The sequence below is a fragment of the Ovis canadensis genome, chromosome 18, assembly GCF_042477335.2.
Source record: "Ovis canadensis isolate MfBH-ARS-UI-01 breed Bighorn chromosome 18, ARS-UI_OviCan_v2, whole genome shotgun sequence".
In the NCBI taxonomy this organism is placed as follows: Eukaryota; Metazoa; Chordata; class Mammalia; order Artiodactyla; family Bovidae; genus Ovis; species Ovis canadensis.
Genome location: NC_091262.1, coordinates 26,565,101 through 26,577,225, shown reverse-complemented (window position 1 = coordinate 26,577,225; position 12,125 = coordinate 26,565,101). Strand labels below are relative to the sequence as shown.

The following is a 12,125-nucleotide window of genomic DNA, read 5'->3' as shown; positions in this document are numbered from 1 at the left end:
CGAGGGAGAGCCCGCTCGGCACACTGTCCCGGCCTGCCGTGCGGGCCAGCAGGCCGCGAGGGAGAGCCCGCTCGGCACACTCTTCCGGCCTGCCGTGCGGGCCAGCAGGCCACGAGGGAGAGCCCGCTCGGCACACTGTCCCGGCCTGCCGTGCGGGCCAGCAGGCCACGAGGGAGAGCCCGCTCGGCACACTGTCCCGGCCTGCCGTGCGGGCCAGCAGGCCGCGAGGGAGAGCCCGCTCGGCACACTGTCCCGGCCTGCCGTGCGGGCCAGCAGGCCGCGGGGCCTTGGCTTTGGCTGCCTTGCTCCAGTCTCTCTTCCTCTCTCCGAGGCCTTCCTCTACGTGTCTCTTTGTCCCAAACTGGATTTAGGGCCTGATGTAAATCCAAGATGATCTCCAGTCAGGATCCTTCATTATAACTCAGAGACCTGTTTTCAACTAAAGTCACACTGAGAGGCTCCAAGCGGCTCTATGTTTGGGGGACCACATTTCAATCCAGTTGAGCCTCCTTTCCTGGACTTCTGTGTTTTCACTGTCTTTTATGATTCATAAGTGTGATTCTTCACCTCAGGAAAAAAGAGAGACTTACAAAATGTCAAACAAACTGCAGTTTGGCTCCCATCTTGAGAGTTACAGAATCCAGAGTAGAGGAATCGCTTTTTACAGGAAGAATGCAAGGAAGTGGTGTAGGCTGAGGAAGAAGAGTAGCCTCGGTAGGTATGGTCTGGCAAGTGTCTGGGGGCCAAGCATAGCCGACGGTACCAGCAGGTAAATAAACCTTAGAGGTATAAACAGGAGGATTACCTGTGGCTGTGAAACTCAGCAGTGCCTTTTCCCAAATAATTGCTTGGTGTTGGGTTTTTGTTGTTGTTGGGTTTTGTTTGCTTTAGTGAGATCTCATTCTGAGCGTCTGCCCTGGATTGGAAGGTAAGCAGATTGAAAAGCAGTAAAAGGAAAAAAAAAGGGAAAAACAAAAAGCAGCAGTTTTTAAGATTGCAGAAGGAGAAAGGTGTTAAATTTTCTTTTGCCTTAAACATGTTGGCAAAGAATGTTAGGACTCATTACTTGTTTGATAAGCAGCAGCACAGAGGCCAAGGAGGAGGAAATGGAACGTCTGTCTGCCGCATGTGTCAGCCCTTTCCAGTTTAAACTTAGTGAAATGCAGCCATTTCTGGCAGTCATGAGATGATTATTTTCTTGCAGATCGAGGCGACTGGCAGAGGGAGAGAAAGTTCAACTATGGTGGTGGCAATAGCAATCCGCCCTGGGGGAGCGACAGGCACCATCAGTATGAGCAGCACTGGTACAAGGAGCACCATTACGGGGACCGGCGGCACATGGACGCCCACCGCTCAGGGAGCTACCGCCCCAACAGCCTGTCGAGAAAGAGGCCTTACGACCAGTACTGCAGCGACCGAGACCACCGGGGGCACAGGGACTACTATGACCGGTGCGTGGGGGCCTCGGGCTCCAGGCCCTGGCCTCTGCCTGGTGCGTCAGCTCTAGAAGGGGAGGGACAAGCAGTGCACACTTAACGTTCTTCCCCGTCAGATGCTCATCCTTACTGTGCGCTGGCCCCAAGTCTGGTGCACTGGTCTGCCGTCCCGGCATTTTCAGAGTGCTGGGGAGAAATAACGACACAGCCGATGCTGAGTGCCGCGGGATGGATGGACGAAAGAAGGGGTTTTTCAGTTTTTCCTGAGGGCTGAGGAAGCGGGGAGGTTTGATTTGTGCTGTAAAGAGTCAGTTAAGCAGAGAGAGAGAAAGAATAGACGTCACAGGACCAGGGCAAGGATGGGCCCCTAGGATGGGGTGTCCACCCCGAAGATGACAGGTTGGGTGGTGGAGGGGCCTCGAATGCCACGTTACAGGTTTTAACGGGGCCAGGGAGCCACCTGTGGTTTCATCATCACACTTGTGTAGGAAGAGTTTGCTGCCTTCCTCTGAGAAAGTCTAGAGAATGGGTAGCCATAAAATAGTAGAACCAGCTGTCAGAATGGTGAAGGTCTGTACTAGGCTCTGGGTACCCCAAGTGGGACCCAGCCTGTGGTACGCCAGGAGCTGCAGCTCAAGGCTCAGAGCCTTTCCAAGGCATCCCTTCTCTGCAGCCATGATGTCATGTTATGATGAGCCAGCTTCTGTGAGAGTAGTTGTGGGAGTTGGGAAGGGCTAAAGAGGTTTTATCTCTCTTTAACTTCAGGACTTAGCTATATTTTAACTTCCTAGGAGCTTCAGGTTCCCCTAAGCTGAAGACAGGCTCTGGCTGCACCTTGAATTTAACGTAGGAAACTTTCATATGAACATCTCCATGTCGCGCGTTGTTTTTGGAAGAGCTGGTGACCCCAGGCTGCTTTTAGGATAGCAGCTGTGGCTGAGCAGCAGCTGCCTCTGTTAGGCGGTCTGTGCCCCTCACCCCCACGCTTCTGCCTCCTCTTGTCTGGCTCCAGTGGGCATTTGCCCTGCATCTCTTATGCAGCTCTGTATTTCCATATTGCATCATTTTTCTTCTGCCTGAAGGACTTTTGTTTTAGCATGGGTCTGCTGGTGATAAATTCTTTTAGCGTTTGTATGTCTGGAAAAGTTTTTATTTTGTCTTCACTTATCAGAAGTATTTTCTGCTGGGTAGACATTTATAGATTGACAGGTATAAATTTATAGATTGACACTTTTTTTTCAGTGCTTTAATGATGTTCGTCTGCTTTCTACTGGTATCATTTCTGATGAAAATCTGCCATCTTTATTCCTCTTTGCATGATGCGTCTTTTTCTTCACCACTGGTTCCTAGCAATTTGATTATAATGTGCCATGGTGTATTTTCCCTGATGTTGCTTGTGCTTGGGAATTCTTGGAGCTGCCCATTTATCATTTTATCAAGTTTGGAAATTTTTTTACGATTATTTCTTTGACTACTTTATTCTGTTCCTCACTCTTGTGAAGGTTCCAGTTCCACGTTTGTCTCACAGTTCACTGGTGCTCTGTTGTTTTTAGTTTTGTCTTCTCTGTTTCGTTTGGATAGTTTCTGTTCCTTTGTCTCCTTTTAATCATGTGTGTCGTTGACGTTTTGAAATCTGGTATACAATTTAAAAATGGTTTTCTATCCTTGTCTGCTAATTTTATTATTTGGGTCAGTTTCAATGGATTGATTTATTGCCTCCCCCTAGGTCTTATTTTCCTGGTTCTGTTCTTTTTCATATTCTTTTCCATTTTGATTTATTATAGAATATTGCATATAGCTCCTTGAGCTGTCCCGTAGGGCCTTGTTGCTTCTCTCTCATGCATATAGCAGTGTGCGTCTACTAATCCCACGCTCCCGATTCATCCCTCCCCGACGCCCTTTCCCCTTTTGGTAACTGGAAGTGTTTCTGTATCTGAGCCTCTGTTCTGTAAATAAGTTTCTTTGAATCATTTTTTAAAATTCCACATGTAAACAAAGTGATCCCATGTGATATCTTTCTCTTTCTGACTTCACTTATACTATTATCTAGGTTTATCCATATTGCAGCCAATGACATTACTTATTTTTTTATAGTGGAAATTAATATTCCATTGTATATGTGCACCACATCTTTTTTATGCATTTATCTGTCCATGAACATTTGTTTCCGTGTCTTAACTATTACAAATAGTGCTGCTGCAAACATAGGGATGTGTGTAACTTTTCAAATTAGAGTTTTGTTCAGATATATGCCCAGGAGTGGGATTGCTGGATCATATGGCAACTGTTTTCAGCTTTTTAAGGAACCTCCATACTTTTTTCCATAGTGGCTCTATTTATTTATATTCCCACTAATAATGTAAAAAAGGGTGCCCTTTCTCCACACCCTCTCCGACAATTTGTTATTTGTGGACTTTCTAATGGCACCCATTCTGACCAGTGTAAGGTGATACATTGTAGTTCTGATTTGTGTTTCTCTAAGAGGAGAGAGAAAAAGTTGGCTTAAAGCTCAACATTCAGAAAACGAAGATCATGGCATCTGGTCCCATCACTTCATGGGAAATAGATGGAGAAACAGTGGAAACAGTGTCAGACTTTATTTTGGGGGGCTCCAAAATCACTGCAGATGGTGATTACAGCCATGAAATTAAAAGACGCTTACTCCTTGGAAGTAAAGTTATGACCAACCTAGATAGCATATTCAAAAGCAGAGACATTACTTTGCCAGCAAAGGTCCGTCTGGTCAGGGTTATGGTTTTTCCTGTGGTCATGTATAGATGCGAGAGTTGGACTGTGAAGAAGGCTGAGCGCTGAAGAATTGATGCTTTTGAACTGTGGTGTTGGAGAAGACTCTTGAGAGTCCCTTGGACTGCAAGGAGATCCAACCAGTCCATCCTAAAAGAGATCAGTCCTGGGTGTTCTTTGGAAGGAATAATGCTAAAGCTGAAACTCCAGTACTTTGGCCACCTCATTGGAAGAGTTGACTCATTGGAAAAGACCCTGATGCTGGGAGGGATTGGGGACAGGAGGAGAAGGGGATGACAGAGGATGAGATGGCTGGATGGCATCACCAACTCGATGGATATGAGTCTGAGTGAACTCCGGGAGTTGGTGATGGACAGGGAGGCCTGGCGTGCTGCGATGCTTGGGGTCGCAAAGAGTCACACACGACTGAGCGACTGAACTGTACTGAATAATTAGCAGCGTTAAGTATCTTTTCATCCATGTGTCTTCTTTGAAGAAATATCTACTTAAGTCTACCCATTTTTTAAGGTTTTGTTTTTTTTTTTAATATGGACCATTGTTTTAAAGTCTTCACTGAGTTTGTTGTGTCCTGGGTTTTTGGCCATGCAACACATGGGATCTTCGCTCCCCGACCAAGGACCGAATCTGCACTGCCTGCGCCAGAACATGAGCCTTAATTATTGGACCCCAAGGAAGTCCCTCTGCCCATCTTTCGACAGTTTGTTTTTTTTGCTACTGAGTTGTGTGAGCCGTTGGTATATTTTGGAGATTAAATCCTTGTTGGTGGCATTGTTTGCTGATAATTTTCTCCCATTCCGTAGGTTGATTTTTGTTTTGTTTATGGTTTTCTTTGCTATCCAAGAACTTTTAAGTTTGATGAGGTCCCATTTGCTTATTGCATTTATTTCTCTACGCCTGATAATTTTTGATTAGGTACCTAGTTAAGTGCTGGATATTTTTGTCTTCCTATAAATGTTCTGGAGTTTTGCCCAGAAGCAGTTTAGTTACTTGGGAACAGTTTGATTCTTTAAGATCTTGCTGGTGGGACTTACGAGGCAGAACTGGAGCAGTGCTGGGGGTAGGAAGCATGGTCTCCCCCGCTGAGACGAGGCCCCTCATGCCGTTCAACCAGTGCCCCTTGGAGCGGAGGGTCACAGTCTGGTTGGTGAGAAGCGAGCAGGCACTGCTCCAGCCCTGCGTGAGCACAGGGCGCAAGCATCTCTTGCCCTTCTCTGTCTTCCCTCCTGGCCCCTGGGTAGTTTTCTCAACACAGCCTGAGCCTTATCCAGCTAGATACCCAAGGGAGCACCTTTGCTGATCTTTGAGCTCCTCTCTCTGCAGAACTTTCTTCTCTTGCACTACACTTGAACTCCAGCTGCGTTGATGCCCTGCCCCATCTCGGGAAGCCTGGGCTTCTGCTGAGCTGGGTGCTTGTAAGACTCGCCTCATTTGTTTCTCATCCTGTAAGGAGTGCTCTTCTTTCTTTCCTGACGTCTGGTGTCTTGATAACCGTTGTCCACACATTTTGTCCCTTTCTGACTGTTTCAGCAGTAGGTATGGTCCTTGTTACTCCATCTTGGCTGGAACCTGGGCAGTCTGTCTCTCTTTCCCTCCCTCCCATCCTCTCCCCTCCTCCTTTTTTCATCCAGGTGAAACTCACATAACAGAAATCAGTCATTTTACAGTGAACAGTTAGGGGGCATTTATTTAGCACAGTTACTATGTTTTGCAGCCACCACCTCTGCCAAGTTCCCAGACACACTCATCACCTTAGAGACGTTCTGCCCGCTGAGCAGCCACTCCGTCCTTTCTCTGCCTGGCTCCCGGCAGCCACCAGCCTTCTGCATGCTGTTTCTGTGGACTTACTAGTCTGGGTAGTTTGCATAAATGGAATCATGCAATATATGGCCTTTTATGATTGGCATTTTCAGATGTTTAACATGATGCTTGAGAGATTCATTCACATTGAACCATGTATAGTACTTCAGTTCTTTTCATGGGTGAGTGATACTCCACTGTATATATTAGGTTGATACAAAAGTAATTGTGGTTTCAGACTGTGAATTTTAAATCACTGTAACTAGGCTTAAACACATCTTTCTTGAAACAGGAACCATTACAATCAGCACATGTTTTCCAATGAGATATAAGTTTGTTTATTCCTGTAACATAAAAATCCGTGCTTTGGGCTTCAGTGAACTCTTGGAAAGCATTTTCTGCCTCCTGCTAGTTGTGGAAGCATTTTGCCTACAAAAAGTTGTTGAGATGCCTGAAGGAAGTGGTAGTCAGTTGGTAAGAGGTCAGGTGAATATGGCAGATGAGGCAGCATTTCATGGTCCATTGATTCAGCTTTTGAAGCATTGGTTGTGTGACCTGTGGTCAGGTGGTGTTGTGGAGAAGAATCGTGCTCATTTTTCTGTTGACCGATACCAGCCGCAAGTGTAGCAGTTTCTGGTGCATCTCACTGACTTGCTGAGCATACTTCTCAGCTGTCATGGTTTCGCTGGGGTTCAGAAGGCTCTAGTGGGTCAGACGGGCAGCAGCCCAGCAGACAGTGGCCGTGACCTCTTCTTGGTGCGGGTTTGGCTTGGCTCTCAGTCCAGCCCCTGAGCTGGTTGTCCCTGGCTGTCTTGTAAAATCCACTTTTCATCACACATCACAATCCGAGAAATGGATCGATGTTTTATAGAAAACAATGATTGTTTTGATTTGTGGTCAGTTCATGAGGCACCCACTTACTGAGCTTTTTCACTTTTCCAGTTTGCTTTAAATGCCGAATGACCACAGAATGGTCGATGCTAAGTTCTTTGGCATCTTCCTGTATAGTTACAAGAGGATCATCTGCAGTGATTGCTTTCAGTTGGTTGCCATCAGCTTCCAATGGCCGGCCGCTGCATTCTCATCTTTGAGGCTCTCGGCGCCTTTGCTAAGCGTCTTGAGCCGCCGCTGCACTGCACATTCGTTAGCAGTTTCTGGGCCAGATGCGTTGTTGATGCGAATTGTCACTGCTGCTTTACGACCCATTTTGAACTCATTAAGAAAATCACTCGAATTTGCTTTCTAGTCTAACATCATTTCTGTAGTCTAAAATAAACAGAAATAGCAAGTAATGTGTTATTAGCAAAAACCGTCATCTGAGAAATGCACATTAAAATGATGTATAACATAAACACATTTATTTAAGAATGTATTTCAACATCAAATGGCAGAGTTCAACAATGCAAAACCAGAGTTACTTTTGCGTCAACCGAATACATTCTCCATTTTGTGTATCCATTCATTCATTAATAGACATTTGAGTTTTTCTGCCTTTTGGTTATTGTGAATAGTGCTACTGTGAGCATGGTATTTAAGTGTTTGTTTGAATATCTGTTCTCAGTGCTTTGGGGTTATTTACCTAGGATTGGAGTTGTTAGTCATATGGTAGTTCTGTGTTTAACTTTTAAGGAAGCACCAAACGGTTTTCCACTAGAGCTGAACTATTTTACAGTCCCAACCAGCTATGTATGAGCATTGCAGTTTCCCCCCATTTTCACCAGCGTTTATTTTCAGCGTTTTGAAGGTAGCCATCCTGACGGCAGCTTTGACTTGCATTTGCCTGGTGATTAATGCTCATTAAAGATGTTGAGCACCTTCCTGTGTGCTTCGGAGTCGCCGTGCGTCTCCTTTAGAGAAGTGTCTGCTCTCTAAGTCCTTTGCCCATTGAGTTGGGGATTGTTGTCGGCTTTTACAGCTTCTCTGTTAACAGTATAACAAGCAGTTCACCATAGTCCCCACTAAAAATCTTAATATTCTTCACATTGAGTCTGTTTGAAAGTAATTAACGCTGTACTTACTGTTGAATATCTAGGTTGCCTGAGTTTTTGCTCTTACTAATAACTTAGAAAGTAATTTCTGGGGCTCTTTTTCTCCTGGGCTGGTTGAGGAGCATGAAAGTGTTTGTACCTCTTGCCAGTTTTCCTGAAGGGAATGTGAGTTTACAAAGCCATCAGTGAGTCAAGTTTGTGCTCGTTTCATTGCAGACTTGATGAGGCTCATGTCATTTCATGGGCTGTGTTTTGCCATAAGTATAAAGTAGCCCTTTGTTATTTAGTTTGGTTTTGGTTTTGAGTTCTAGTAATGTAAGTATGGCTCAGTCCCTGGAAGTGTCCTCCAGCATGAGGAAGAGCCAGTGGATGACGGAGGAGGCGTGGGAATCCAGCCTTTGTCTTCAGCTGACTCTTGTGTCTCTATTTCAGGCACCATCATGACTCTAAGCGGAGGCGATCTGATGAATTTAGGCCTCAAAATTACCACCAGCAGGATTTCCGACGAATGTCTGATCACCGGCCCCCTATGGGCTACCACGGCCAGGGGCCCTCGGACCATCACCGCTCTTTCCACACAGACAAACTGGGGGAGTATAAACAGCCCCTACCGCCGCTGCACCCCGCAGTCTCAGATCCTCGCTCACCCCCTTCTCAGAAATCTCCTCACGATTCCAAGTCACCCCTGGATCATCGGTCTCCTTTGGAGAGATCACTAGAACAGAAAAACAACCCAGATTATAACTGGAATGTTAGGAAAACATAAAGGACCGCTTGGAAAGCAGGGCAGCGCGAGCGTCATGGAGCACCTGGATGTCTTTGGTCTGATCCACAGGAGCCGGTCCCCCAGACCCGAGAGGGCGTTTCTGGACGCGGGGCTGCCGTCAGCCTGCTGCTGAGGGGTGCTCAGAGTGTGGGGGCCTTCGGCTCAGTCCAGCTTTGATCTGGGTCACCCCCTCCTGCACTTGGGCACCCATCGCATTCCGGCCTGGTCCTGGCCTCCCACTCGGATGGGTGCCAGGAGGAAGTGGTGATGGTTTTGTCTGCCAGCTTCACGGGCTGTTTCCCAGTGAAGGCAGGGGAGGTCTTAGAGTCGTGAATGTTTTGTCACCCTGGACCTCAGTGCCGGGCCAGGGAAGGCACGAGTGCATGAAGGCTGCTGGGACCCGCTGGACGCACGGGGTCTGGTGCACTCTGATGAGACGGATGCTGCTGATGGGGTGAGCGGACACGTGGGTGGGATCTCGCACCGCAGGACTTGCAGGGGAACAGGTACCCCCTCAGACGTGTCCTCAGAAGTGACACTCGAGCTTCACTGTGTGACAGCTGTGGTGTGGAGGGGCGGGGGGTGGGGAGCCACCTCCCCCACGGCCTCTTCTCCAGCAACACTAAATTTCCCCACACTGTGTCTCAGAGGTGTGGTCTCCTGCGTGGGCCTCCTTTACTCCAACCCCCAGCCCCACCCCTGTCCCCGGCCCCCGACCAGGGAAGATAGTAGTTTCAGGCTGCAGTGGGCGGGGGCTGGTTTGCCTGGGAGGCCTTGAGTGCAGGGCGGGGTGGCTCGGGAATCCACCAGAGAGGACTGGAGAGGACGGGGAGGGAGCAGGCTTGTGTCTGGCTGGGTGCTGGCGGCACTGGGGCAGGACGCTGGGGAGGGGGGTGGATGGGTTTCCCAGCCTGGGGGTGGGGGGGTTGGTGGTGTGGTCCGTGCGGTGGTGGGTCGCCATCTGCAGCTCATCTTGGTTCCCTTTGCACAACCTGAGGAAGGAGAATTCATGGACTCACACGTCTGCCACTCGTGCGGTGGGTGGCCAGACACAATCAGTTACTCCCTGTGGTGAACATGCTGTACTGCTAGTTGGAGATCATTAGAACTGAGCTCCGTATCGTTTAGAATGAGGTCGAGCTGAGTCCAAACCTAAGTTCATTTTCCCCCCAAACTGGAAGCCTTCAAGGACAGGGTGACTGAGCTTAAGACAGGAAGAGCTGGACTGGAGGAGGGGCTGGGAGGCAGGCTAGCTGCAGCAACTAAGCAGCCTCAGCGCTCCTGCTTCTGGGGCCTTCCGTTCTGTTCACCTTCAATGGAACTCACCAGTAGAGTATGCAGAGGCCTTTCTAGACAGAGACAAAATAACTGACTTGAACGTGCAGTGAGCCTGTGAGTCTCCCGGCTCAGAGCTGGTGGAAACCCTTCCCTCGGTGTACACAGTCACGCTCCCCACACTAACTGCTCCTCTCCAGGGGACTTCCTGAGTCACCGTCACTCACTCGGCGGTTCCCGGGCAGCTCCACTCATGCCTTTGCTGTGGGCAGCTCTGGGGGGCTCTCGCGCTCTGCTCCCCAGAGCATCTTCGGCTCGCCTGTGCTGAGGTCCTCGTGAGAGGCTGGGTCCGCCCAGCTGGTGTGGGGAGCTCCGTGGGCTCAGCACCTCCTGGTCCATTTCTCCTCCTGGTACTAGGGTTCGTTCAGCCTGGGTTGTAGAGCGCGCACCCGGAGCACAGCCCGGGGGACCACAGCGGAGCCCCAGCCAGTCACCCCACCCGGGCCATGCCTGAGTGCTCTGTGGGGAGATAGGAAAGTGCGCCTCTGCTTGGGTTGGGTTCCCTCCCTGCAGTACTGACACTCCCCGGGCCGGAGAGGAAGGGCAGGCCGGCTTGCAGGTCCCCAAGCCATCAACGGGCCATGGGGTCTGCAGAGCAGGCCCAGCTCGGCTTCCCCTGTAGGAGGTCGGGTCGTGACCCTTTCAGTTAGAGGGGCCAGGGGAGGACTGGCAGGGCCTGCGTTTCAGACCTCAAGGTTTTTGGGTTTTTTTCCTCTGAAATTGATAGGAGGTGTGAGTTATTTCCGAAGATGTCTCATCATGAGGACAAAGGGGCCGCCGTTAGTCCACATTCAGGACCTCTAGTGCCATACGCTGCAGCAGAAGGCAGTGTCAGCCAGACCAGTGTTAAGTGGATTACAGAAAGCACGGTGTCCTCACAAAAGCATCTCTTTTAGGTGCCGGAGTGTGTTTGCAGAGTGGGTTGGGAGAAAGAAAGCATTTCCTCATTGTCGTCAGTATGAATACTGTATGCTTCTGTCAAAACCAGAAATTTGCACAGATAGGAATTCTCTCTCTCGTGGATGGGAGAAGCCGCCCCCGAGTCTCTGAGGATGGTTTTCCATGGAGACTGGCTCTGAAGGATGTAGTTACTAAGTAGAAAGGGCAAGGGGCCGAGGAAGAGGAGAGTTAGCACCACCGAGAACCTGACCAGGAGCACGGATTCATGTGTGTACCCTCGTCCCCGCAGAGGTCACGGTAACCCCAGACTGGCCCCCCATCAGCTGCTGCCCCGGGCTCCCCCCTTTTCAGCCATTCCTTGCTCACACCCTCCGATGGGAACCCAGGACGCCTCTCCCGTCATGCTGCAGACACTCTGACCTGATAGCTGAGGGCCGCATCAGGGCGCATGGTGCAAATGCAGCCCCGTTAGGAATTCACACAGCGACACGGAAATCCTACAGACCAAAACCCACTCCTCAGCGGGAGCGGTGGGCCCCCGGCTCGTCTAGGGGCGGCCGTGTTGGCGAGGAGAGCCAGGCCAGGGGTCCAGGCTGCTTTAGTCCATCTGCGCCCCACTTGGTTGGGGACGGGTGATTTTTCTTTATTGTAAAATTGTGGACTTTTAAAACCTGTTGACTAAACAGTAATTAATTTATATTTGTGAAAAATGCCACTGTCCTAGTGATTTCTGATGTAAATAATGTTGTTTATATAGTATGTATTAAATTTTCCTACATTGTAAAACTGCTGTACTTTTGACTCTTATATATTAAAAAGTGTTACTGAGGATTTTTAGAATCAGGCGAACACGGTGCATTGCATTGGCGTGACCTGTGACCGCACCTACCACCTCATCTCCCTTCCTCCGGGTGCTGGGTCATTGGGATTCTTGGGCAGCTTCTGAAACAGAGCTTTCCCGCTCCCCGGGCCCCCGTTCTGTCGTTGGGTCCAGAACCTAACACTTCGTGCGGTTCTAGACTTCTCTCCAAGTAGCAGAGGCTGACAGTCCCCAGCCAGCCACTGCTGTCCTCTTGCCTTCCCTGCGCTCACCAGGGTCCATGTGGAGCAGCTGCCCTCCGAGTTGCAGCTGGGTCA

General features: G+C 49.3%; 1 protein-coding gene across 8 annotated transcripts in view; it reads left to right on the top strand.

Annotated features, from left to right (window-relative positions):
• Nucleotides 1-11,774, top strand: part of CHD2 (chromodomain helicase DNA binding protein 2) — a 112,877-nt gene extending 101,103 nt beyond the window's left edge. For all 8 annotated transcript variants that reach the window (XM_069559321.1, XM_069559319.1, XM_069559325.1 and 5 more), the window contains 2 exons: nucleotides 1,205-1,451; nucleotides 8,420-11,774. In XM_069559321.1, coding sequence (XP_069415422.1) covers nucleotides 1,205-1,451; nucleotides 8,420-8,753 — 581 coding nt within the window. In that variant the 3' untranslated portion in view covers nucleotides 8,754-11,774. The remainder of the gene's footprint in view (nucleotides 1-1,204; nucleotides 1,452-8,419) is intronic.
• Nucleotides 11,775-12,125: the final 351 nt, after the last annotated feature.